The 27,190-nt window shown below is 33.9% G+C and overlaps 2 protein-coding genes across 4 annotated transcripts in view; one reads left to right on the top strand and one right to left on the bottom strand.

The window, feature by feature from the left end:
* Positions 1 to 9,804, bottom strand: part of LOC144855617 (cytosolic 10-formyltetrahydrofolate dehydrogenase-like) — a 122,965-nt gene extending 113,161 nt beyond the window's left edge. For 2 of the 3 annotated variants that reach the window (XR_013614845.1, XM_078713519.1), the window contains exons 1-9: positions 9,665 to 9,804; positions 6,113 to 6,254; positions 5,292 to 5,526; positions 4,436 to 4,601; positions 3,982 to 4,086; positions 2,983 to 3,072; positions 1,112 to 1,246; positions 373 to 501; positions 156 to 241 (exon numbers count right to left, since the gene is read on the bottom strand). Coding sequence is in view for 2 of the 3 variants with exons in the window: in XM_078713519.1 (XP_078569645.1) it covers positions 156 to 241; positions 373 to 501; positions 1,112 to 1,246; positions 2,983 to 3,072; positions 3,982 to 4,086; positions 4,436 to 4,601; positions 5,292 to 5,526; positions 6,113 to 6,254; positions 9,665 to 9,709 (1,133 nt within the window). In the remaining variant the exon portion in view is untranslated. Of the gene's footprint in view, positions 1 to 155; positions 242 to 372; positions 502 to 1,111; positions 1,247 to 2,982; positions 3,073 to 3,981; positions 4,087 to 4,435; positions 4,602 to 5,291; positions 5,527 to 6,112; positions 6,255 to 7,333; positions 7,451 to 9,664 lie in introns of those variants that run through there. The other variant, XM_078713520.1, reaches the window with a different exon arrangement.
* Positions 9,805 to 21,890: 12,086 nt separating this feature from the next.
* Positions 21,891 to 27,131, top strand: LOC144856039 (phosphatidate cytidylyltransferase, mitochondrial-like). The gene is made up of 8 exons (XM_078714018.1): positions 21,891 to 22,061; positions 23,170 to 23,352; positions 23,853 to 23,945; positions 24,404 to 24,554; positions 25,465 to 25,610; positions 25,906 to 26,071; positions 26,363 to 26,425; positions 26,560 to 27,131. The coding sequence occupies exons 1-8, from the start codon at positions 21,933 to 21,935 to the stop codon at positions 26,637 to 26,639; spliced, it is 1,011 nt and encodes a 336-aa protein (XP_078570144.1). The 5' UTR covers positions 21,891 to 21,932; the 3' UTR covers positions 26,640 to 27,131.
* The last annotated feature ends 59 nt before the right edge of the window (positions 27,132 to 27,190 follow it).

Raw genomic sequence — 27,190 nt, 5'->3', positions numbered from 1 at the left:
AGTGTCTCATGAAACAATCATTTACAGTGTCTTATAAAAAAATCATAGACACTCTCATAAAACACTCTCATGAAGAAATCATTGAAACTATCATGAAAATATCATTTTTTATTGATAAAATATTAATGTGAAACAAGTCATAAAACATAAGTTACCTAGCGACATCCATTGAGCCAGCACCCATCTTAAAGAAATCTGTACCATTCTCCACTGAGCTTGAGAGAATACCAACCCAGATACTCTAAAAAAGTTATACAAGCTACTATTAACACATAGCATGTTGCTTTTTAATTGAATTTTGCAGATACTGTATTAGGAAACAACATTTTATCCTCAAGTTGAATGCCTTTATTATCTAATAACATAACCAACCTTGGCTTTATCTGCCATTTGTTGTTCTTCATCAGTCAGTTCAAGCTTCTCATGTTCTTCAGGTGCCTGTCCATACATCTCAGCCTTAATCATTTTACCATCTTCAAGAATCAGTGTTTTGACATTTAACTGTGAAAAGTTATTTAATACTTCTTCAATTCTGCACTCTTATACACTCTTTATATGTTTTCCTATAACCAAACCTCTTGTTCAATTTCCTAATTTTAACTATTTTATTCCAAAGATCAAAAATAATGTTAAGTACATTTCATATTGAAATATGTATTAACCTACAATAAATAAATGTTTGTGTTTTGAGAATATTTTCATGAGTTGAAAAATTGATTAAAAAATTTCTCCCAATCCAACAGAACAAAAATGTCATTCTTTTTCATCTTGAATTGAATGCGATAGCCATGCTGTACTATGTAGTATTTTGGCTAACAAATCAGAGCAATTATAGATGCTGCAATCTATATGTTCAGTTTTAAATATATCTATAAAAGCGATATCACAAAAAAACCCTGACCGTGGAATTGAACTATTAAATATCACTTATCACAATTGAAAATCACTTTTACTGCTGAACAGAATTTATCCATGTCATAAGATAAAAAATTAAATGTAGAGATATGGTGGTGTATAACATAATGTACTATTATTTATGTTATAAAATCTTGATAGGCCACACAATAATACCATTAGTCAACCTGTGACCAATACAATAATCTGTACTTACCATTTTGTCATCATTGCCGGTTAGAATAAGACCTCCTTTGTGAACTATACCAGGCTTACTCATTCCTGCAATTTCCACCTCCTCACCTTTAGGCTTTGCTCCTGTGAACATACTGGAACCCAAAACTGTCACTTGCTAAAAATTTAAATAATTTGAAACAAACAAGAATGATAAGCATGGAATAAGAGAGTAGCTGAACCACAGGTGAAAACAATAGTTTTGGTGGTAGAACAAGTAGTCTGTCAAACAGTACAGTGTACACATCAGGCTTGTGTGCACTTCAAAGTTCCAACCCAGTGCATGTTTTAGGAGAGCAGAGGCTGCCCTAGTGTACTGAGTGGTATTTGCTGGTAGCACTTGAAATGATGGGACCCTACGTAGGAGAGATGAAAGCTATTGTGTGTAACTTCTAATCCACTGTACTTTGAGACAGTTGAACTGAACTGAACTTTTATTGTATCTCTTTTAAATCAGAAGCACAGTCTCAATAATATGTGCAACAAGTTTACAGTGAAAAATAAAAACAAACAAATTAGACATAAGAACAAATTACAAGTAAACTGAGAAAGATTAAAAATTAAGAAATGTACAAAATTAAGTTTGAGAAGGAATTGTATTATATATATCATTTCTTGTGTTCCATGCCATGGTCAGAAATACAGTAGTATAAAGCTCAACATGAATAAGAATCCATTAAACTTAGCTTTTTTTCAAAAAACATAAAATGCTTCATATTCTCTTTTTATATAACACCTGAATAAATTCCTGTCATTTGATTAGACGAATGTGGGTCACATGGCGTGCAATAGTACGCACTATTAAAACGATCGTTTAATAGTACCTTTTTTCGTGTACGAAAAAAAAATCTTTTGTTTTATACTATTTCTTTTGAAATAAAACACTAAAATATGTGCGTTTATAAAATCCATATAAATATAACATTTAATATAATATTATTAAAAACCAAATGTTACTGTTTTAATCAATGTGAATCAAATGTAGGCATTTGGCTAGGGCTACCTTTTATTTGATTCAAATGACAGGAATCTATTTAGATGTTATATAAAACAATAATGAATGTTTTATATTCGTGTAATGGTACAAATAATGGTATTTGGTGAATGATGAAAGGTTAAATATCAACTCGGCTTTGCCTCGTTGATATATAACCTTTCATCATTCACCTCATTATCATCTATATATTTACATAAGGGCAAAATTTGGTATAAACCATGTGATACTTGTAGAAATTTTACTTGATGATATATAAATTTGATTCATACTTTCGGTACAGAATTTATCCACCAAATGTAACCTTGTTAATTAAGTTTGAGTTAGATTAATTATTGATAATTAAAATGAATTTAGCTTCAATGATTTGCTCCAAATAGTGTTTTCCGATCGTGGCATACACTGTCTAATGGATGTCCATGCTGAAATATACCAGCACACAATAATTCGAAGATGCTTCGCATATTTACCTATCTATATTATAGTCCTGCAGTACTCAACTAAGCATCATTGTATACATTTGAAAATCGCCATATTTTTTATGATGAAATTACTGTGTATTCGAGAACCATCTGTGGGCACAACCATCTAGTCTTTTCAATTATGCTTCTTTTCAATGTGGTATTATTATATTTTATACACTTTTAAACCAAATGTAAACTGTAAACAACAGAACCATTAGCACCATATTTGGTTTGGTATATTAATGCATATAATATTCATCTATAATTATATTTTGAAAATGTTGTGAAATGAAACAGGTTTCAGTTCGCTAGGCACAGTATATCCAATCTTTAAAGATACTTCCCTAAAACCTTTAATACAGATTATTTTTCAGTTTAATTAATTAGTCAATTTACCTGTGCATCTATTGTAGTCCATGCTCCTGGTAGTTTGTCATTACCTCTAATAAAGTTATGAAGTACTTCTGTTGGTTGATCCCAATTTATCTACAAAAATATTGTTCACATAATTAATTAAAGATATATTGTCCCCCTAAAAAAATATTTTTTTAAATTTTTTTGTTGAATATGTTATTTTAATGTCACATAATAGTTATTCACTCTCACAAAAAATTGGGTCTGAAAAAAATTTATTTACCTGAGAAAAATGTAATTTAAAGCAAAAAATGGTCAAATTGTCTGGAAGACAATGAGTTTTTGGGTAATTTAACTGTTTATTTTGTCTTTTTATAGGTGAAATAATTTTTTTCCCCTGTTTTTTTTCTTATGGAAGTGAACAACTTCATTAAAACTGCAAAATAGCCTATTCAAAGTCCGATTTTAAAAATCTTTATTTTTCATGATTTTGGGGGACAATACATCTTTAAATTTATAGTTTCATTTAACTGGTACAGACCGGCACATTCATTCATTTGTCTAATTTCAATTCTGCTTTATTTTTCAAAATTGTCTTAAGTCAGCCACAATCATGGCGCGCAACATTATTAGTAAATTACAATCTGGCCCATGCTAGAAAACTGTTGAGAATTCCTGCTTCTGTACTTATCACTTGTTTTTATAAAATAATAAACAGTCAAAGATTCATTGATATAAAACAATAATTAATAAAAGTATCTTCCTAGAGCTATACTATTATATTACATAACCTATGTAAATACGTGAACGTGATTGGTTGAAACTGCATGAACTACTGCTGCGAGGATCGTAAATCATATATTTCCTCGAGAATGATGATATTGATGGAGTAATTTTCGTGTGGCAACTCTCTCGTTTGGTGATAAATAAACAAAAGTCATCTACTGAGACTTGAACTCGCGAAGATTATTCACGATACAATGTTACCATGTTGTGATTTTTTACAGAGAACATTAGACAATATCATTCAGTTTAATTTACCTTTGCAAGTTCTTTCTTCCTCCATAACTTATCATATGTAGCGCCCTCCTCAGGTTGTACAATTTTAGGAGCTTCATTCTCGGAGATCAAGTCCACAGCTTCACCCTGCAGAATAGCATACATCAAAAAAATAAAACACTATGTCAAAATTGTTTACTATTTTTGATACTATTAATAATAGGTTAAAGCAGGCCACACTAGAACCTGGCTGCAGTGTTATGCAACTAAGGGTATGTTTAGATCCATGCAGTTACGCTTTCATATTGCAAGCAAGGTTACACTATAATTAATGTAATGTAACTGAAAAGTCATCATGTATCTTGAGCTGTCGTAACAAACAAAAGATCAGTGTCGTAAGAGATGGCTTTCACTAATCTTTTACTGGTTCAGACCTATGGAGATATGAATATATAACTCCATAGGTCTGAACAGGCCTAATACTACTTTAGTTTACCATTGCTTTGATGCCTTCAGGGTAAAGAAACCTGTTGTACAGTGTATCTACGGTGTCATTAGGATCAACATCAACCTCTTTCTGAAGAAGGATTGGTCCAGTGTCAAGACCATCATCAGCCCAAAAGACAGTGAACCCTGCCTTCTTATCTCCACACATCAATGTCCTAAAAGACATTTTAAAAATTGACTATTCATGTACACAACAAGTTTTTCCCCATTTTTATGTATATGTCTATAAGTGAGGGTTTCATGATTGTCTGTTTTGGGCAACTATTAGTAAACAAAGCTAAATGAAAATAAGATATATAATCAATAGGACAGTCTACATATTAATGTTATCACCATATTTATTCAATTAATAACAAACAAATTAATAAATTATTTAAAAGCAACGCAGTAAATGATGAGCAAATAAATAATTTTAAATTTTATTGAAAAATATGTTGGTGTTACTGGTATCGGGATACTGTATGACAGGCATCTGCCAATCTTTTAGCATAATGAGTTTAAAGAGGATGAGAATATTCAAATTATTGTACGTTTCTTGGTGGTAAATATTATTATTATTATTTCTTTTGTTCATGGATAGCAATAATAATAATAATGATAAAGATTACTTACCAAGCTTACATAGTAATAACTCAGCTTACTATTTTACATGCAACAATGCCATAGCCACAAGAATAAAAGTGGTGCGGTGGTCACAAAAAGACAATCCCCTGTTCATGCCACAGGGTTGTCAAAGACCTTACCAACCGCACTAACCATGTAACATTACAACATGATGTAAAAATGTATGAAAAAAAGAAAATTAACGTTTATACCTAAAGCCAACAAAATACCAAAACACATACCAATTGATTGCAGATGCACCCCTGTGTCTTGGAAGAAGAGATGGATGATAGATGATGGAGCCATGCTTTGGGAAATCAATCACATCCATTGGGATAAATTGAGAACAGAAAGGCATCACATTAATTTCAGCTCCACAACTTTTATACTCTTCAACAACATCAGCGATAGGTTGACCTTTGACTCTCCAGCGAGGATATTTAAAAACCTTTACTCCATCTTTCTCTGCAGATATTGCTGTAAATAAATTCAGGACATTATCTCACAATGTTGAACTGCAAATGGCACAGTATATACAACAAATGTCTTTCAAAATGTTTTCAAATATGGGCAGTTGGATTATACTCGGGTAAAATAATTCCATGCGAATCGTAGTCATAATCAACACATCAATTTTAATCTCTTCTCTCCCATACCAAACACTTTGACATCAAAGAGCTATTATAGTATTAACCTACTCAATTATATCAAGTATTATACAGTGTATTTTCCAATACAGGACATCCTCTAGGCTGGCCTAATACCAGAAAGTCTGGTATTCTGAATGGGTTTTTAATGGGAAAAAGAAAGTTTTGGGAGAGTTTTTTATTTTCAGAAAGTTCATTGGGACTCTCATTTGTACAAACAATCCAAATTGCAATATAAAAAACTTTATCTGTCATGCTGACATGAAGTGGCTGCTTAAAGAGATACCAAATGCTCAGCACTGATTAGATGGGTAAAAGATAGGAACAATCATACTCTAGAATGAGTCCATGTCTACATGAAAAGGGGTGGTTCAAGTGGTGTAGAACAGTTAAGGTAAGCTAATAATATGACTTGCCTAGTGGATCAGGCTTCCCTTTGACATCTGGTACAGTGAACACGCCAACAACCTCATGACCTTTGTTCTTCAGTAACTTGTAGACTTCTTCACCAAACTGACTTTGCCCAATAATTGCTACTCTCATCTGGGCCATTGTGTGCTGAAATTTCAAAAAGACATGGTCAAAGAACAAGTAAACCTCACACAAAACCAGGCAGAAACAGGATTTCAAAAAAGCGAACTTAATCACTCTAGTAGGTCTCCTAATGCAAGTGTACAAATGGTGAATTGTTGTTGTAGGCCTTATGTACTAAGTCCTTTAATGCAGTTATGTTTACTTATTGTGTCCTTAGGCAAGACACTTTCACAGACACCCATATATATCTATAATTGTAAATACAATGCTTTCGGCTTTTGCTGCTTTTTTTATTATTTTATATTAACAAAATAACCAAATAGCCCAAGAGGAAAACATGGGCACAATGGCCCAACACAGAAGTGTGTTTAAATGCATACATAGACAACTCTCTGCAAAGTCATACACTGGCAATTTTTTGGGGGGGGGGGGGGGGGGGGGTCAAATTTTAAAGTCATATGACTATACTAAATAAAGCCAAATAATTAACAAACACAATTAAGTTGATTCATTTATTATTATTAAAAAATATTCAAAACCAATATTTCTTTTTTCATCATTGAAATGGTACTGTACAATACAATGATTTAATTAGAAGAACTTCCATATTTCATTATTATTTATGAGGCGACAACTTAAAGATGCTGGTACATGCTTACTGTATTTTAGTTCCATGGACAAAAATTGGTAAAAATGACTATAATTTCATTTTTTGTTCTCAATTGGTTGGCCCTGTGTCTCGTATTAAGCTATACATACTGAGTTAGGTACAATGCAGAATTATTTACACAATTTAAAACACCATAAAATATTAGCAGTTATTTCATAATGCTCTACTATAGCCTATAAACAAACAAAAAATAGTCATAATAGCATTTTAGGTAGTCCGTAATACTGCAGAATACCAAGCAACACCATCTTTCAACTTTCCTCATGCTTGCATCTCATCCTGATAATAACCTGATCCGATATCACGTTATCAGGTTGTGTTAGTTAGGCCTCATGCAACTGTGACGCTTCTACTAATCTATCTACTCTAGTAATCTAGGGTAGGGCCAGGACCTTGTTTTGGTTTGCTTATCTAGGCCTAACTAGGATTTCACCTTTCTACACGACACTTAGTATACTCTGTAAATAATGCAGCCGTAAGATATGCACAAGTTATTTCAAAATAGTGCTTAAATTCGGAATCGTCGGCAATATAAACCTTCACCGCAAACACAATCCAGTCCAGCAGGCCTGGGGAGTGATTCGATTAATATAACACACACAACCTTCGACCGACACAGTCTTGCCACGCCCACACCTCTCCCACGTCCGCGCCCAATAGAAACACTCGTTGCATACGTTTCGGTGGAACAGTCATGAAACCATCATAACTGGTATGATGCGGTTTTCCAGCTGAAATTAACTCATTTACGGCGCAATAATGTCCGTATATCATCGATCCAGGAGCAGTATACATTTTAAATACAATCTTTTTTGTTAACAGTGTGAAAGTTTTGGTAACCTTCTAAACATTAATCTTGTACTATGAATTGTTATGCCATTTATAAATATAATATTATTAATTATTATTTGACAATAAAAAAGACAATCAATATGCCTACGTTTATTATCGTATTGTATTAACTATTATATTCGAGTAGGCTTAAGTATGGAAATTGTAAAAAAATACTCCAAAGTACAGAAAGGAAGCGGTATTTTATATATTATTTATTTTGACATCACATTTTATAAACAAAGCAGACTCGTTTGACACTTATTACGGATCACAACAGAGGAAATACATCAGCCTTGCAGCGGATTATCTACTTGATCAACGAAGCATGCACTTTTCCCAGGGAAATTGCCACGTGTCTTCCATATTTGGAACATGTCTGTTGCATCATTCACGAACCAGCACCATATTTGGAACAAAGGTCAATCTACTGCATATCATTGGCTGTGACATATGTTTTAAAGGACAAATTGAGGTCCAATGAGTAGATTTTATAGTGATTCAGCTCTACATAACAAATTTGATACTTCTGACATGTATTTTATAAATAATAACCAATTGTTCAATTATTTAAATTATTAAAACATTACAAAAATATGAACAAGGAAGATTAATTAAATCAGACTTTGAGTAGGATTTGTTGTAGTTTTAATAAAGTTAATCACTTCTGTAGAAAAAAACGAAAACAGATGTTTATACTTAAAAATGACAAAATAAATGGTTAAATTCAACCATGTAATACTGTACATCTGGACAAGACTTATTGCATATAATAATAATAGTACTACTAATATTAATGAATAAGTTATTACATATTAATTAGCATCCACTGAACCATAATTCAATATAATATGATTGAACATGTACTTTGCATTGTATTTAAAAAAGTTTATATTTAGTTTTATTTATTTTTGTTTTGTGTTATGGACATGTCTTCTTGTTTTGAAGTTATGAAAATTCATTATTTCTATTCTATGGATTTTATTTCAGAGAAAAATTAATGATTTATTCATTTGAATGAATAAAATATACATGAATACCAGGCTTTGAAGACCATAGCCTGGAAGACCAAAGCAGATAATGTTAGGCAGCCTATACAAACAAATCACAAAGATAAAAATAAGATACTAAAGCTGACATGATTAAACATTCCGACATAAAATATTGGTTATTTCCACATTAAAATTTGTATACAAATCTACATCACTAAAAATACATGTTACATACTGGTTATGGTTTATTTATTAATTGTTCTACAGTATTTTAATGTTAATTGATTCACATAATGTCACATCTTGCCTACTAACTAGCAACTATTCAACAAAATCATCAATTTTTGACAATTTATTGCCCTTCTTGACGAGTACATCACTGTCTGATTTTACATGCTTCAAAACCTGAAAAACAGCTATTAACATTGCATTCATTTCCTGGTAAAAAAAAGATTTTCATTGAATTCTGATCATCACAGTACAGCCTCAATTGACAGAAATACTTCTTTGTATCTGACTTGGGTTATTCATTTATTGTGAATTATTATTCTATATAGGCCAATATAGCATTTGCTAGTAGTACATAGAACAGGGAGGTAGGCCTACACTACTTTACTAGCTGGGCCTATGCCTAGCTAGGTGTGGTATCCTACCCCATCCATAATTCTAACTAGCTAGGCTTTACCCTTACTGCTATTCTTTCTAGGCTAGTAGTAGGCCTATGGCCTATATAGACCTAGCCTAGATCCTAGGTCTAGCTCAGACCAGGCCTAAACCTCAGGAAAATTCAAGTTAAGCCTAATAGTATAGGGCTAGAGCATATGATGACCTTTTTTAATTTGAAGACCAGAGCAGACGCCATACCGAGTGGAGAGCGAGCAGCAACCGCAACCAATCCACGATGTAGGCCTAGGCCTAGGCCAAATAATAATCATACTTACAGCAGATGTTGTAAACCTTCGTATAAATCGATTTGCTGCAAGCATTTTATGTTAAACCTTAAAATAAGGAACTTGATTATCTGAAACCCCTTCAGATTCTTCAATTTATCTTGTCGCCGCCTGGCTGACCAAAACTGGCTCCTTTTCTACATCGAGTAAATATTATGTACACACTACATGGATGCACACTCTACACAGCCAAAAGTATATTAAAGCTAATTGCCTATTGGCCAGACCTATATTGCATTCATCCAATGAGAATGAATGAATAATTAACTGTAACTTTGCGACGATGGTGTGGTGGTGGGGATGCTCTTACCATGGAGCTATAAAATTAGATTTAATTTTATAGCTCCATGCTCTTACTTTTTGACATGGCTTAAATTACTTCGATGGCTTTTTATGAACCGGATTTGAGGATATGTTCAAGGCCTATTATAACACTACTCTTCAGTTGCGCCGAAAAAACCACGAAAACAAATATTTTTTCACATACAAAAAAATCAAATTAGATACCGTTTTTTAAACTCTTAAGGCTGCACCCCACCACCGCCAACGGACAAAGTCCATTTTAAGGCCTTGAGCAGGTCTATTTTTTTACAATTTTATGGAGATTTCATATTTCAAATACTGTAAAGCCCAAAATTATAAAAAATTCCGGGGGCCTAAACAGCTCTATATATACAAAACATTCTTTGTTAGCTCAATATCCCATGGCAGTCACTGGACCTGGAGACTTATATTTTGTTTATATTTTGGGTATAATAAGTTATATGGTGGGCTGGCACTATACACTTATAATTTTTTCATATTTCGGGGGACCTAGCAGACCTATTTTCAAAATGTTCTAATAGCTTAGCCCCAACCATGGTCGGCTAATACTGTATATACTTTGATAGAAATGTGTATGAAATAATTAAGCCTAAGCAATTTTTGTTTTCCGAGGTAGGCCTACTTTGATTGTTGTTTTGTTGGCAAATATGTAACATTGGCAGGAAACGTCTAAAAAATCCTTTTATTATAGTAGCATTTCATTATTAAATGTAGAATCTAAAATGTTTTGTTAAATTGTTACGACAAAAGATGGATTTGCTAGAGTGGATCACAATTTGTTACAGCATTCATTTCTAAAAGTTTGCAAAAGTAATCGCGAAAAGAAGCATGACTCCAACAAAGGACCCATAGGCTTCATTTCGTGGTTTACGGTATCATTTCTGGGGTGGATCCAGACATTTTCTAAAGGGGATCCAGAAAAAAAAGGATCAATTTTTGTTTATTTCAGAAAATTGCAGCGTTGTGTTATTTGTATAATCTATAAGGATGGACCAAGAATTGACTGTAAAGATCGATTTGAAGAAAAAAAATTGATATGAAAAATTGATCAATGAAAATTCCAATCTTATGATTTTGGGGTTTTTTTAGGGGAGGGCAAAGAACTTATAACACAAGAATCTCCTGTTCTTCAATTTGCATTCAAAACACAGTATCGGAAGTACAGGGTTAAAAGGTCAAACTGGGTGACGCCATTTCACAGCATGGAGAAGCGCCCCCTCCAAACTAGGAAGTCAATTACTCTACCCCCATAGAGTATTAGCAGATCCCCTCTATGGTTTTGACTTTCTAATTTGGTGCGGGCGCCCTACTCCTCAGTCAATTACTCGACCCCCCCTAGAGTATTAGCAGATCCCCTCTATGATTTTGACTTTCTAATTTGATGCGGGCGCCCTACTCCATGGCTCACAATGGCGCCACCCATAGCTCTATTCTATCCCACAATGCCTTTCGAAATTGTTACGCGCTTCGGACGAACAGGAGATTCTTGTGTTATAAGTTCTTTGGGGAGGGTTAAAAATAGCGCCGATCATTGACCAGTAAAGCACAATTCAGTGCAACCCGGGGTTTCTTCTTATTTTTTGTTTAAGTTTTTTCGGTACTCAAACAACATACCAGGATAAAGCTGAAACATCTTATTTCCAGTAGGGTCCTTACAAAAAATGATTTAACATTTTTAAAAAGGTTAATAATATTAATGCACACATCATCATGTAGGGCCTGGATTTAAAAAGACTTAGGCCTACTATCAGTATTTTCTTGTGTGTGTAGGCATGTTTAGGCCTCAACTCCGTTTTAGAGAAATCTCGAAAATAGGGACCCTATAAACTTCGCAATATTACGTTATATAGGGGGTTCTCGGGGTTCTGTTTCTCGAAAAACACAAAGACCAATCTTTGGTTGAAGAACTGTATAGAGGGCGCACTTGTTTTTACTTCTTCACACATAATTATCTGGCTACTTCCCTACGGAGCGCCATTTATGCCTTTATTAACTTCAATAATAGAAATAATACTACGGTAACTGCTCAAGTGGACCCAATTTAGCACCAGGGTAGCACAGTGATATAAAATAGAAATAAAGTCACTAAATTATAATATCTTTTCGTATGTTAAAACACCATGCTCAAGTGGACACAATTTGGCACGGGAGCACAGTGATATAAAATAAAAATAAAGTCACTTAAGATTCAATATTTTCGTATTAATACACTGTGCTCAAGGGGACCAAATTTGGCGTCAGTGGAGCACAGTGATATAAACTAGAAATAAAATCACTTAATTTTAATATATTTTAATATGTTAATACACTGTGCTCAAGTGGACCCAATTTGGCGCCAGTGGAGCACAGTGATATAAAATAGAAACAAAGTCACTTAAGTTTCAATATCTTTTCGTATGTTAATACACTGTGCTCAAGCGGAGCACAGTGATATAAAATAGAAATAAGTCACTGAATTTCGTATGTTAATACACTGTGCCCGAGTGGACCCAATTAAGTTTCAATATATTTTCGTATGTTAATACATTGTGCTCCAGTGGATCCAATTTGGCGCCAGTGGTGGAGCACAGCGAAATAGTCACATACAAAAACATCCAGAAACTAGAGGGTACTCCGAGAGTACAAACCTCCGCCTACTGTAAAATTCCCCTACATAAAATGTCTCCGGAAAATATATATATATTTTTTTAAAATTTTTTTTATTAGTTCTAAGTGTAAAAAGGCTAACTGCACACTTCAAAGTTGTGGATGAGAGTTTGGTGTAATGGTTATGTATCCAGCCTCTCACAGTTGAGATCGCTGGTTCAAGCCCTGCTGAGGGTTTTTTTTTAAATTATTTTTTGATTTCTTTTTTTTTGTGGACCTTGATCTTTGACCCTGACCCTTCAAAATTTAACCAAAATTATATGATGAGTCATTGATCATTGTGGCTAAGTTTGGTGAGAATCGGATAAAAACTATGGTCTCTAGGCAGTTAAATAGTATTTTGTTAGTTGTGACCTTGACCTATGACCTTTTCCCCTCAAATTCGAACTCGTCCGAGCTTTTGGGGTATAGATCATTGTGGCCAAATTTGGTGAGAATCCGATAACAACTGTGGCCTCCAGGCTGTTCACAGACACACACACAAACAACACAAACACAAAAACTCACAAACACACAAACATAAAGGGGTGAAAATATAACCTCCTTGGCGGAGGTAAAAATACTTCTGGAATTCAAGAATATTTCAAACTTGGTATGTTCAATGTCGGTTACTACATCCGTAATGCAAAAGAAAAATTGGTTTCAAGCCATATCAGTGATTTTAATAACTTGCGTTTGTCTAAGATAAATACTTATTTACTGTCCCCGGAAAGTGTACCTATTGATTCATTGAAATATGAAATTAAATATGAAGTCTCCAGTACTAGACCACCATGGTTGGGGCAGAGCTAACAATGAAAATAGAGCCTAGAATTGCACTTATACTTATACTTATTACTATACATAATCACCTATGATATTTATGATATTTGTTAAAAATTCAACTATCCAGATGCGACTTCAAAATTTTAGGTGGAGTTTTCTACTTTAAAAACTCGACTTCGTATATGCCTAAGGCCTAGCCCGGCGGCGGAATTAGTCTAAGCTTTGAAATCGGTCTGGAAATCGGCATCTTTGCAAATGTTCTATATTTGATCTTATTTCACTCTCCATTAACCCCATACAAAAATCATCGGAGACAAACTATCTGTTTAAAACATGTTTATTCTGGGACGGTGCGGCCATACACACCAACTACCATATTCATAACATATTACAATACAATATCTTGCATGAATCGGACATTTCGCTACCAATGTAGCAACATTGATTAACGAAATCAAAATTCAACAGTGTTGCGTGTTCCGCGAATTACTAACAATACCATCTTTCCCACTACACCTGCACAAACTCATTTGCATAACAACGAACGGCATATCAAACTACGGTGAGACATACATCGAGATGCATAGATTCCCGCCCGAAAAATGGCACTACATGATTTGAAATTATATGAAACAAACTATATAAGACTGACCAGGACAATAGAGCTTGTTCTCGGAAAGTGCACCTATTCATTGAAATATGAAATTAAATATTAAGTCTCCAGTTGGCCTACTAGCCCACCATGTTTGGGGCAGAGCTAATAATGAAAATAGAGCCCAGAATTGCACTTATACTTATTACTATACATAATCACCTATGATATTTATGATATTTGTTAAAAATTCAACTATCCAGATGCGACTTCAAAATTTTAGGTGGAGTTTTCTACTTTAAAAACTCGACTTCGTATATGCCTAAGGCCTAGCCCGACGGCGGAATTAGTCTAAGCTTCGAAATCGGTCTGGAAATCGGCATCTTTGCAAATGTTCTATATTTGATCTTATTTCACTTTCAATTTAAATCCATACAAAAATCATCGGAGACAAACTATCTGTTTAAAACGTGTTTATTATGGGACGGTGCGGCCATACACACCAACTACCATAAACGTTTATTCATAACATATTACAATACTATATCTTGCATGAATCGGACATTTCGCTACCAATGTAGCAACATTGATTAACAAAATCAAAATTCAATTCAACAATTGACCGCGAATTACTAACAATACCATCTTTCCCACTACACCTGCACAAACTCATTTGCATAACAACGAACGGCATACCAAACTACGGTGAGACATACATTCTCTTCTAAACACGTAATAAAGATAATTAATTTCTTTTTTTACATTAAAATTGAGGGCGCTAAACATAAAATTTACGAGATCAAATACATGTAGCGAAAGCCAAAAAAAGAGTAAAAAATGTGCTCTCCCTGCCTCAGCACTAAGGCCCTGCCACAGCCTTGGGGTCGTTTCCACCACATCATCACCAGATGCATTGCTAGTGCCTTCTCAAGATGTGTGGTGGAAAGGGGGACGTATAATTCTGTGAACCCCAAACACAGTTGGTCGCATACCTTTAACTCTATTCCACCGACCAGCGTGGGAATCGAACCCACGACATACGTGTTGTCAACACGACGCTCAGTCGCCTGAGCCAACTGGTCATTTTGGTTTTAACAAGGTTAATATGATATTTATGACGTAATGATGAATTACGTAATACACGTATAAATAGACTATTATCAACTGTCGGTCGTGTACTACTTTATGGCGTAACGGGTAATGCTCAGGTTTGAGTGCTCTCAGTATTGGGTTCGAACCTCTACGGATATTTTTGTTGGTTTTTTTTTAATTGAAAATAAATATTGTTTTTGAAAGTGAGATATTTTGAGGGTTGTAAATGTCACGCCTAAACAAGTGGACCTTTTTTAAAATCAGAAACAAAGTTGCATGGCATTATTTTTCATTGATTCATCATTCATTTCATATAAATAGACTATTATCAGCTCTTCAGTCATGTACTGATTTGTGGCGTAACGGGTAATGCTCAGGTTTGAGTGCTCTCAGCATTGGGTTCGAACCTCTACGGATATTTTTTATTTTATTTATTTTTTTTTTAATTGAAAATAAATATTGTTTTTGAAAGGGAGATATTTTGAGGGTTGTAAATATCAGGCCTAAACAAGTGGACCTTTTTTAAAATCAGAAACAAAGTTGCATGACATTATTTTTCATTGATTCATCATTCATTTCATATAAATAGACTATTATCAGCTCTTCAGTCATGTACTGATTTGTGGCGTAACGGGTAATGCTCAGGTTTGAGTGCTCTCAGCATTGGGTTCGAACCTCTACGGATATTTTTTATTTTATTTATTTATTTTTTTAATTGAAAATAAATATTGTTTTTGAAAGGGAGATTTTTTGAGGGTTGTAAATATCAGGCCTAAACAAGTGGACCTTTTTTAAAATCAGAAACAAAGTTGCATGGCATTATTTTTCATTGATTCATCATTCATTTCATATAAATAGACTATTATCAGCTCTTCAGTCATGTACTGATTTGTGGCGTAATGGGTAATGCTCAGGTTTGAGTGCTCTTAGCATTGGGTTCGAACCTCTACGGATATTTTTTATTTTATTCATTTTTTTTTTAATTGAAAATAAATATTGTTTTTGAAAGGGAGATATTTTGAGGGTTGTAAATGTCAGGCCTAAACAAGTGGACCTTTTTTAAAATCAGAAACAAAGTTGCATGGCATTATTTTTCTTTAAATAGACTGCCATAAAGCCTCGAAAAGAAGCCCATGTGCTCCTTCATTTTTAGTACTCATGGGTGGGCTTCTTTTCCACCTTGAGTTCTTTTCGAGAGCTGCTGTGTTCCCGCCCGGAAAATGATTTATTTACATGGTTTGAACAATCTTCTAATGTAAAGATTAACAGCATCAAAATTTAACAGTGTGGCGTGTTGACCGCGAATGACTAACATATTATCTTCCCCATAATACACGTGCACAAGCTCATTTGCATAACAACCACGACGGCATACCAAACTGTTTAATAGAGAGCTGCAAGGTCCCCGAAAATGACATCTATTATTTTTTCAAACAACATGAATCTTCAGTACCCCACCATGCTTGGGGCTGAGCAAAGACAATTTTGAAAAATAGAGCTGCATAGATTCCCGCCCGAAAAATGGCACTTTACATGACTTGAAATTATATGAAACAAACTATATAAGACTCACCAGGACAATAGAGCTTGTCCCCGGAAAGTGCACCTATTCATTGAAATATGAAATTAAATATTAAGTGTCCAGTCCACCATGTTTGGGGCAGAGCTAATAATGAAAATAGAGCCCAGAATTGCACTTATACTCATAGGACTACTTATTACTATACATAATCACCTATGATATTTATGATATTTGTTAAAAATTCAACTATCCAGATGCGACTTCAAAATTTTAGGTGGCGTTTTCTACTTTAAAAACTCGACTTCGTATATGCCTAAGGCCTAGCCCGGCGGCGGAATTAGTCTAAACTTCGAAATCGGTCTGGAAATCGACATCTTTGCAAATGTTCTATATTTGATGTTATTTCACTCTCCATTAACCCCATACAAAAATCATCGGAGACAAACTATCTGTTTAAAACATGTTTATTCTGGGACGGTGCGGCCATACACACCAACTACCATATTCATAACATATTACAATACAATATCTTGCATGAATCGGACATTTCGCTACCAATGTAGTAACATTGATTAACGAAATCAAAATTCAACAGTGTGGCTTGTTCCGCGAATTACTAACAATACCATCTTTCCCACTACACCTGCACAAACTCATTTGCATAACAACGAACGGCATATCAAACTACGGTGAGACATACATTCTTTTCTAAACACGTAACGAAGATAATTAATGTCTTTTTCACATTAAAATTGAGGGCGCTAAACATAAAATTTACAAGATCAAATACATGTAGCGAAAGCTAAAAAAAAAGAGTAAAAAATGTGCTCTCCCTGCCTCAGCACTAAGGCTCTGCCACAGCCTTGGGATCGTTTCCACCACATCATCACCAGATGCATTGCTAGTGCCTTCTCAAGATGTGTGGTGGAAAGGGGGACGTATAATTCTGTGAACCCCAAACACAGTTGGTCGCATACCTTTAACTCTATTCCACCGACCAGCGTGGGAATCGAACCCACGACATACGTGTTGTCAACACGACGCTCAGTCACCTGAGCTAACTGGTCATTTTGGTTTTAACAAGGTTAATATGATATTTATGACGTAATGATGAATTACGTAATACACGTATAAATAGACTATTATCAACTGTCGGTCGTGTATTACTTTATGGCGTAACGGGTAATGCTCAGGTTTGAGTGCTCTCAGTATTGGGTTCGAACCTCTACGAATATTTTTTTTTTTTTTTAATTGAAAATAAATATTGTTTTTGGAAGTGAGATATTTTGAGGGTTGTAAATGTCACGCCTAAACAAGTGGACCTTTTTTAAAATCAGAAACAAAGTTGCATGGCATTATTTTTCATTGATTCATCATTCATTTCATATAAATAGACTATTATCAGCTCTTCAGTCATGTACTGATATGTGGCGTAACGGGTAATGCTCAGGTTTGAGTGCTCTTAGCATTGGGTTCGAACCTCTACGGATATTTTTTATTTTATTTATTTTTTTTTTAATTGAAAATAAATATTGTTTTTGAAAGGGAGATATTTTGAGGGTTGTAAATGTCAGGCCAAAACAAGTGGACCTTTAAAATCAGAAACAAAGTTGCATGGCATTATTTTTCTTTAAATAGACTGCCATAAAGCCTCGAAAAGAAGCCCATTTGCTCCTTCATTTTTAGTACTCATGGGTGGGCTTCTTTTCCACCTTGAGTTCTTTTCGAGAGCTGCTGTGTTCCCGCCCGGAAAATGATTTATTTACATGATTTGAACAATCTTCTAATGTAAAGATTAACAGCATCAAAATTTAACAGTGTGGCGTGTTGACCGCGAATGACTAACATATTATCTTCCCCATAATACACGTGTACAAACTCATTTGCATAACAACCACGACGGCATACCTAACTGTTTAAAATAGAGCTGCAAGGTCCCCGTAAATGACATCTATTATTTTTTCAAACAACATGCATAAGAATCTTCAGTACCCCACCATGCTTGGGGCTGAGCAAAGACAATTTTGAAAAATAGAGCTGCATAGATTCCCGCCCGAAAAATGGCACTTTACATGACTTGAAATTATATGAAACAAACTATATAAGACTCACCAGGAAAATAGAGCTTGTCCCCGGAAAGTGCACCTATTCATTGAAATATGAAATTAAATATTAAGTCTCTAGTAGGCCGACTAGTCCACCATGTTTGGGGCAGAGCTAATAATGAAAATAGAGCCCAGAAATGCACTTATACTTATACTTATTACTATACATAATCACCTATGATATTTATGATATTTGTTAAAAATTCAACTATCCAGATGCGACTTCAAAATTTTAGGTGGAGTTTTCTACTTTAAAAACTCGACTTCGTATATGCCTAAGGCCTAACCCGGCGGCGGAATTAGTCTAAACTTCGAAATCGGTCTGGAAATCGACATCTTTGCAAATGTTCTATATTTGATGTTATTTCACTCTCCATTAACCACATACAAAAATCATCGGAGACAAACTATCTGTTTAAAACATGTTTATTCTGGGACGGTGCGGCCATACACACCAACTACCATATTCATAACATATTACAATACAATATCTTGCATGAATCGGACATTTCGCTACCAATGTAGTAACATTGATTAACGAAATCAAAATTCAACAGTGTTGCTTGTTCCGCGAATTACTAACAATACCATCTTTCCCACTACACCTGCACAAACTCATTTGCATAACAACGAACGGCATATCAAACTACGGTGAGACATACATTCTCTTCTAAACACGTAACGAAGATAATTAATGTCTTTTTCACATTAAAATTGAGGGCGCTAAACATAAAATTTACAAGATCAAATACATGTAGCGAAAGCTAAAAAAAAAGAGTAAAAAATGTGCTCTCCCTGCCTCAGCACTAAGGCCCTGCCACAGCCTTGGGGTCGTTTCCACCACATGCATTGCTAGTGCCTTCTCAAGATGTGTGGTGGAAAGGGGGACGTATAATTCTGTGAACCCCAAACACAGTTGGTCGCATACCTTTAACTCTATTCCACCGACCAGCGTGGGAATCGAACCCACGACATACGTGTTGTCAACACGACGCTCAGTCACCTGAGCTAACTGGTCATTTTGGTTTTAACAAGGTTAATATGATATTTATGACGTAATGATGAATTACGTAATACACGTATAAATAGACTATTATCAACTGTCGGTCGTGTATTACTTTATGGCGTAACGGGTAATGCTCAGGGTTGAGTGCTCTCAGTATTGGGTTCGAACCTCAAGGATTATTTTTTTTTTTTTTTAATTGAAAATAAATATTGTTTTTGGAAGTGAGATATTTTGAGGGTTGTAAATGTCACGCCTAAACAAGTGGACCTTTTTTAAAATCAGAAACAAAGTTGCATGGCATTATTTTTCATTGATTCATCATTCATTTCATATAAATAGACTATTATCAGCTCTTCAGTCATGTACTGATATGTGGCGTAACGGGTAATACTCAGGTTTGAGTGCTCTTAGCATTGGGTTCGAACCTCTACGGATATTTTTTATTTTATTTATTTTTTTTTTTTAATTGAAAATAAATATTGTTTTTGAAAGGGAGATATTTTGAGGGTTGTAAATATCAGGCCTAAACAAGTGGACCTTTTTTAAAATCAGAAACAAAGTTGCATGGCATTATTTTTCATTGATTCATCATTCATTTCATATAAATAGACTATTATCAGCTCTTCAGTCATGCACTGATTTGTGGCGTAACGGGTAATGCTCAGGTTTGAGTGCTCTCAGCATTGGGTTCGAACTTCTACGGATATTTTTTATTCTATTCATTTTTTTTTTAATTGAAAATAAATATTGTTTTTGAAAGGGAGATATTTTGAGGGTTGTAAATGTCAGGCCTAAACAAGTGGACCTTTAAAATCAGAAACAAAGTTGCATGGCATTATTTTTCTTTAAATAGACTGCCATAAAGCCTCGAAAAGAAGCCCATGTGCTCCTTCATTTTTAGTACTCATGGGTGGGCTTCTTTTCCACCTTGAGTTCTTTTCGAGAGCTGCTGTGTTCCCGCCCGGAAAATGATTTATTTACATGGTTTGAACAATCTTCTGATGTAAAGATTAACAGCATCAAAATTTAACAGTGTGGCGTGTTGACCGCGAATGACTAACATATTATCTTCCCCATAATACACGTGTACAAACTCATTTGCATAACAACCACGACGGCATACCTAACTGTTTAAAATAGAGCTGCAAGGTCCCCGTAAATGACATCTATTATTTTTTCAAACAACATGCATAAGAATCTTCAGTACCCCACCATGCTTGGGGCTGAGCAAAGACAATTTTGAAAAATAGAGCTGCATAGATTCCCGCCCGAAAAATGGCACTTTACATGACTTGAAATTATATGAAACAAACTATAGAAGACTCACCAGGAAAATAGAGCTTGTCCCCGGAAAGTGCACCTATTCATTGAAATATGAAATTAAATATTAAGTCTCCAGTAGGCCGACTAGTCCACCATGTTTGGGGCAGAGCTAATAATGAAAATAGAGCCTAGAAATGCACTTATACTTATACTTATTACTATACATAATCACCTATGACATTTATGATATTTGTTAAAAATTCAACTATCCAGATGCGACTTCAAAATTTTAGGTGGAGTTTTCTACTTTAAAACTCGACTTCGTATATGCCTAAGGCCTAGCCCGGCGGCGGAATTAGTCTAAGCTTCGAAATCGGTCTGGAAATCTGCATCTTTGCAAATGTTCTATATTTGATCTTATTTCACTCTCCATTAACCCCATACAAAAATCATCGGAGACAAACTATTTGTTTAGAATTTTCAACTTAAAGTGAATAACTTTAATATTACTTTGATATGGCCAATTTAAATTTAGAATATTTTGACCTTCATTTTTTGTGTTTCAAGGGACAATACATCTTTAAGTGACTTTATTTTTATTTTATCACTGTGCTCCCCTGGTGCCAAATTGTGTCCACTTGAGCATGGTGTTTTAACATACGAAAAGATATTATAATTTAGTGACTTTATTTCTATTTTATATCACTGTGTGCTACCCTGGTGCTAAATTGGGTCCACTTGAGCAGTTACCGTAGTATTTTTTCTAATATTGAAGTTAATAAAGGCATAAATGGCGCTCCGTAGGGAAGTAGAGAATGCTCCAGTCGTCAGAATGACGCTCTGAATACTGTATACCTCATCCGAAGATAGTGTAGTATAGTAATAGTAGCGGTCACGCACCCCGCACCGCACGTGTTTTTGTTTATTTTTGTTTATTTAACATCATGGTGTACGTACCGAAGCACTCCAGCACCATTCTTCTCCAAAGATTACTTTCTAGTTTTCCAGCTGATATTAACCATGCTTTTGCATACGGTTCAGCTGTTTTTAAACAGGAAAACAATATAAACTCAGTAAGATATATTAGTTATTACTATTTAGGCTACCTCCTAGAGGCCTAGATAACTAGGCCCTAGCTAGGGTATATAGTAATAAATATAGTAGTACTGGTTAGAGTGGATTCCCGTGCGGTGTAAGAATTAGGCCTAGCCTACCTAGCTATCATATAGGCTTAGACTATAGGCCCCTAAACTAATCTACGACTCGGTAAGTCTAATTAATAATAATTATTTATAATAATGACTACTTTAGGATTTATCCTACTTAGTAGTAGTCTAATATAGATAGTTAGCTTTTATAATTATTATGTAATAGTAATATTTGTAGGCAGGATATTATCGGATATCATCATAAGGCAAAATAAATGTTTAGCATCCTGCCTTTTTCAAAAAGGGAAGGAGGAGGCCTTTTTTTTCTCCTCCCCAAAGATGTCCCGTCATGCTATTTTCCAAAGATTCAGAACATGCTGTCCACAACGAGTGGACTAGACTGATTTTCCAGCCTCATATTGCTTCAGGGACTGCGTGATGTACGTGTATGTATTTACATACAGGGTTATTGTGAAAAGGAACTCTATGGAGTCTATTGATTGAGAGCATCTGTAATTAACTTTTTTTAGCAAAAAAAGAGGCTGCGTCAAGAAATGAAGAGGGCGGGAAACAAACATTAATATTTTTTTATTATGCTTAATCGTAGGCAGTTTATTTTTACATAAAATGTAGTTTTTGATCTTTAATTAGATCGAAAAAATGTAGGTAAAGTGTCTTTAAATGTCCAAATAATAGCGCAACAAAATAATAATCTATGTATTTTTTGTTTATAAAACAATGAAAATAGTTGTAAATGTACCTGTCCAGAGGGAAAACCACATTCCAATAAGACTTTTTCCATTGATTTGATAAAAAATGTGAAATCCAATATGCATATTGAACAACACAAAAATAACAATAAAGATAATTGATTTTTAAAAGATATATTGATTGATTTTGTCAGAATCTTTAATTATTTATAAATTATGAAAGATAGGATCTTGGTAACGCAAATATAATATTTAGTTTTGAGGATGAAAATATGGGGAGAGTGAGAGGTAGTGAATTGTTCATGTTCACTATTTTCTTGCAGAACAATATGATTGACATGGTGTTTGTTGTAGATGACCCAGCAAAGTGGCATGCAAGCAACTTAGTACATAATCGTAGTCATTATTCTATGTTGGGATATAGTGGAGGCGACTGTATCGCTAGAATACAAGATCATTTTGGTGCAGAGGTCTATTATAACACAAGGGTCAGGTGTCAGGATATGGTATGTCACACATGGCAGACACGTACATATTTTTGAAATATTATTTTTTTAGAAAAACGGAAAGCTTTCTAATGCTTGGTTCCCACTAGGATGCAATGCAACGATGTAAGCACAACACAGGAATTTGACCAATCACTGTCAAACTGTCATTGGTCACTTGCTTGTTTTCCGTCTACATCTTTGCATTGCGTCACTAGTGGGAAACAAGCTTTATTTAATGTAAATTGTAATTTGACTGTTGTATTGGTTCTGATATGAGATGTTGATCATCATCGTATCATTCTTAAATTCCATTCCCAAGTATCAATTCATTTTAATCCAAACATCCAAACAAGAGGTGTTATTCAGTATTCATAAACATATATATAACAAAACAAAATATACAAATACAAAAAAAATATTATTTTCATGAAGTAGATAACTATTAATTACAAAAATAGAAAAAACAAAAATTAATAAGAACTTCATATTATTTAAGATAAATACGTATTGCTTTGCAGCTGATTAAGTATGGTGTAGTAAAGACTTCAACATTAATTAGTGAATTAGTGAATTGGAACACACTGTACCTCAGTGGCAGGCTTCATAAACCTGTAAGTATTCAATTGTATATAAACTGTATAACACCTAAATAAATTCCTGTCATTTGATTGGATGATTGTGGATCACATGGCGTGCAATAGTACGCACTATTAAACGATCCTTTAATAGTACTTTTTTCGTGTACTTATATATCAACTCAGCTTCGTCTCAGGTCATTATTTGTACCATTACACTCATAAACATTCATTATTTGTATATTATTAAATGGTAAGTAAATAACCCAATTAGATGGTTAGTGAATAAATTATCTCCATTTTCCCGGCAACAGAAATGGAAAAATTAAAATACTAATAGCTTTTAAGTTAAAAACCCCAAGCAGTTGTGTATTTATTCAGTTATTTCTGCAATTTTCAGCTTTAATGCAAAATGACTGTTATTTCATAGACAGTGACAGTAATGGCATGTTGATATCCACATAGTAAAGAACTTGTTAATAATTACTAATTAGGTTCAAGTATGTAGAAGCACAACAAGCAAGATATTAAAAAAGGCATTATGGCGAAACCAGTTGAGTGCAGTCTATACCTCACTGTTGTTACTACCGGAAGAGTTCAATGAAGAGCAGTTATATACAACGATTACAAGTCTGTCATATTCTGGTGAGTCTCTCAAACAAATTACTATTGCTATAAATTATTTATTATTATATAACACCTAAATAAATTCCTGTCACTTGATTGGACGATAGTACGCACTATTGAATGGTCGTTCAATAGTACTTTTTTTCGGAATCATTGGAAAAAACAGAATTAACCTAGATGAGTTCCAGTTGCCAATCTGTCAAAGTTTCGTAATCGTATCGCTGCCTTTCTACTGTAGCCTAGCTAGGCATGTTAGTATTAGGCTAGGCCTAGGCGCTTTAGCCTAGCTAGGCCTAGGATTGTCGTTTGTTGACATAATTAACACTACAGTAGGTGTGTTTATAAAATCCAAATAAACATAACATTTAATATATTATAAAAAAGCAAATAAATGTTACTGTTTCAATGTGAATTAAATGTAGGCCTAGGACCTTTATTCAATCTGATTTAAATGACAGGAATCTATTTAGATGTTATATAAAACAAATAATGAATGTTTTATATTCGTGTAATGGTACAAATAATGATATTTGGTGAATGATGAAAGGTTATATTTCAAAATTAATATCAAGGAGTGATAAAAAATGATTGTTAAATTGTAGATCATGTCAATCAATTAATTCTACTATAAATAGAAATGTGTTTTAATACAATATTGTGTAATATACATGTGGCGAGGCGTTTATTCAAGAAAAAAAATAAATGCCCCAGCCCCATTTGAGAGGTGTGCGTTTATTTCAAATGATGTTCTATGAGGGCAAGAATGATATTGTATATATAACAAAATTCAGCTGTCACCAAAATTGCATGCTTGATGACGTAACTATTCAATGGAATACTGTAGTTATTGAATGTGACTCACAATCTGTTAAACAAAAGACAATAATCTACTAAGATGTGTTATAATAAATATTGATTATTATTTCAGGTGATTTCAGGATGATTATAGGAGAAGACAAGGGAAAAGTATCAAACATTGTGAAACCTAATTTAAAATATTTCCAATCAAAATATGCAAATATACTGGAAACATTGGAACACATACATTGGAGTGCAAGCTCAGGAATGATCGAGGTATGTTTTTATAATTGTTTACTATTTAATTTTTTTTCGACAATTATTGTGGTTCAAATTTTGTATCACTCAAGCTAAGGATACTGTGAATATATTTTTTACTGTCCTTATATTGAACAGTCATTCTTTCAACGCATGAATAATGAAACGTAGATAGCGGTATTAGACCTCAGTCTATTGTACTGAATTCAAATGGCAATAAAACTTAAACATTCATTAACGTATGTTGTTGTAGTTTTAGTGAACAAACCTTTATTTAAAAGTGTGCTGTATATAAGTTTTTTTTTGCTTGCAGCAAGACAAAAGTAGAGAATGTTTATATTCACATCTAAACCGATTGCCAACAAATCTTATACGAACTATTGTTAGATTAGCAGACAATGAACAATGTAAAGATAATCAAACTGTTTTCCGAAAACTAGCCAAAGATCCGGAATGCTGTACACATTATGTAAATAAAGGTTTGTATCTGTCATTTCCTTGCTTTTTATTTGATTGACAGATGTTACGTAGACTACCAATGGATTAAAAAACATTGTACTGTATGCTGATAGTAGACATAATATAGAATGTGTACTAAGTTAAAGAGCAACGCAAGTGATTTGACACATTACAAGTGATGGATTATTTGAAATGTTGCGTACAGTATCATTGGTGAACTGGATTGCATTGCATCTATGTCTTTGAGCTGGTCCTAGCAAGCAAACTCAAGTGAATTTTGCAAATTAACTTATATTTCAATGTAATTTCAGCTGTAAAAAGAATTGTGGCTTACTCTAGTATAACACAAAGTGTTAAAGGTATTTTTACAGGAGGTAGGTGAGATATTTATTCATATTGGGCATCCTTTGTATAACAACATTCATAACTTTTAAATAAGAGTCAATACCATAGCTGGTATTACTTTAGTAATCCTATACTAATATTATTGTAATTTGCTATTATTTAGGTATTCAGAAAAGCATCATGTACAGTTTAGAGAAATTAAAGAAAATGTGGAAGGGAGGAAAAAGGGTGAAGGAATCCTAAATAAAGAGTAGATACTTTTCAAGGAAGTAGACAAATTTGTCTTGTAATTATGGAGGATTGTGTGTCGCATGATATTCAATAACTATTTTAACTCTTAATTATGTCATCGAGAGTGCAATGTCGTTAAACGCTACTTTGTTTTGCGTGTTCATTTTTGTTGAGCAGTGAGCAACCACACTTGCTGTTCGATCAATGCGAGTTGCTGTAATTGTTGTACACTTCATCCAAAATTGGAGTGCTGCCTTTTCAAATGGTTTAGGCCATAGCCTCTAGTTAAAAGTAGGTTTCTTATAAAACAAACAATGAATGTTTTATATGTGTGCAATAGAACAAACCTTGCAAAATTAATTGCACTGACCATTAAATAAAATAATTTACACATTCAATTTCAACTAATGTTTTTTTTATTGACATTTGTGCTTACAATTAATAACTTGTCCTGAGGGAGAACATCAATGTGTTATTCTTTGTTTTATTCTTTTCAGTATAAAGTATATTGAATCAAATTTGTAAGTTAATTTTTCTATAAAGAATTTTTTACAAATATTAAA

This window comes from Antedon bifida, chromosome 11 (genome assembly GCF_963402885.1).
Source record: "Antedon bifida chromosome 11, ecAntBifi1.1, whole genome shotgun sequence".
Classification (NCBI taxonomy): domain Eukaryota; kingdom Metazoa; phylum Echinodermata; class Crinoidea; order Comatulida; family Antedonidae; genus Antedon; species Antedon bifida.
This window is presented reverse-complemented; position numbering and strand designations above follow the sequence as displayed.

Excerpts from the sequence above, each read along its gene's own strand:
- LOC144856039 (XM_078714018.1), top strand. The coding sequence starts at position 21,933 with ATGGTGTACGTACCGAAGCACTCCAGCACCATTCTTCTCCAAAGATTA. Across the intron at positions 24,555-25,464 it reads TACAAGTCTGTCATATTCTG|GTGATTTCAGGATGATTATA; the intron begins GTGAGTCTCTCA and ends TTATTATTTCAG. Across the intron at positions 26,426-26,559 it reads TAAAGGTATTTTTACAGGAG|GTATTCAGAAAAGCATCATG; the intron begins GTAGGTGAGATA and ends GCTATTATTTAG.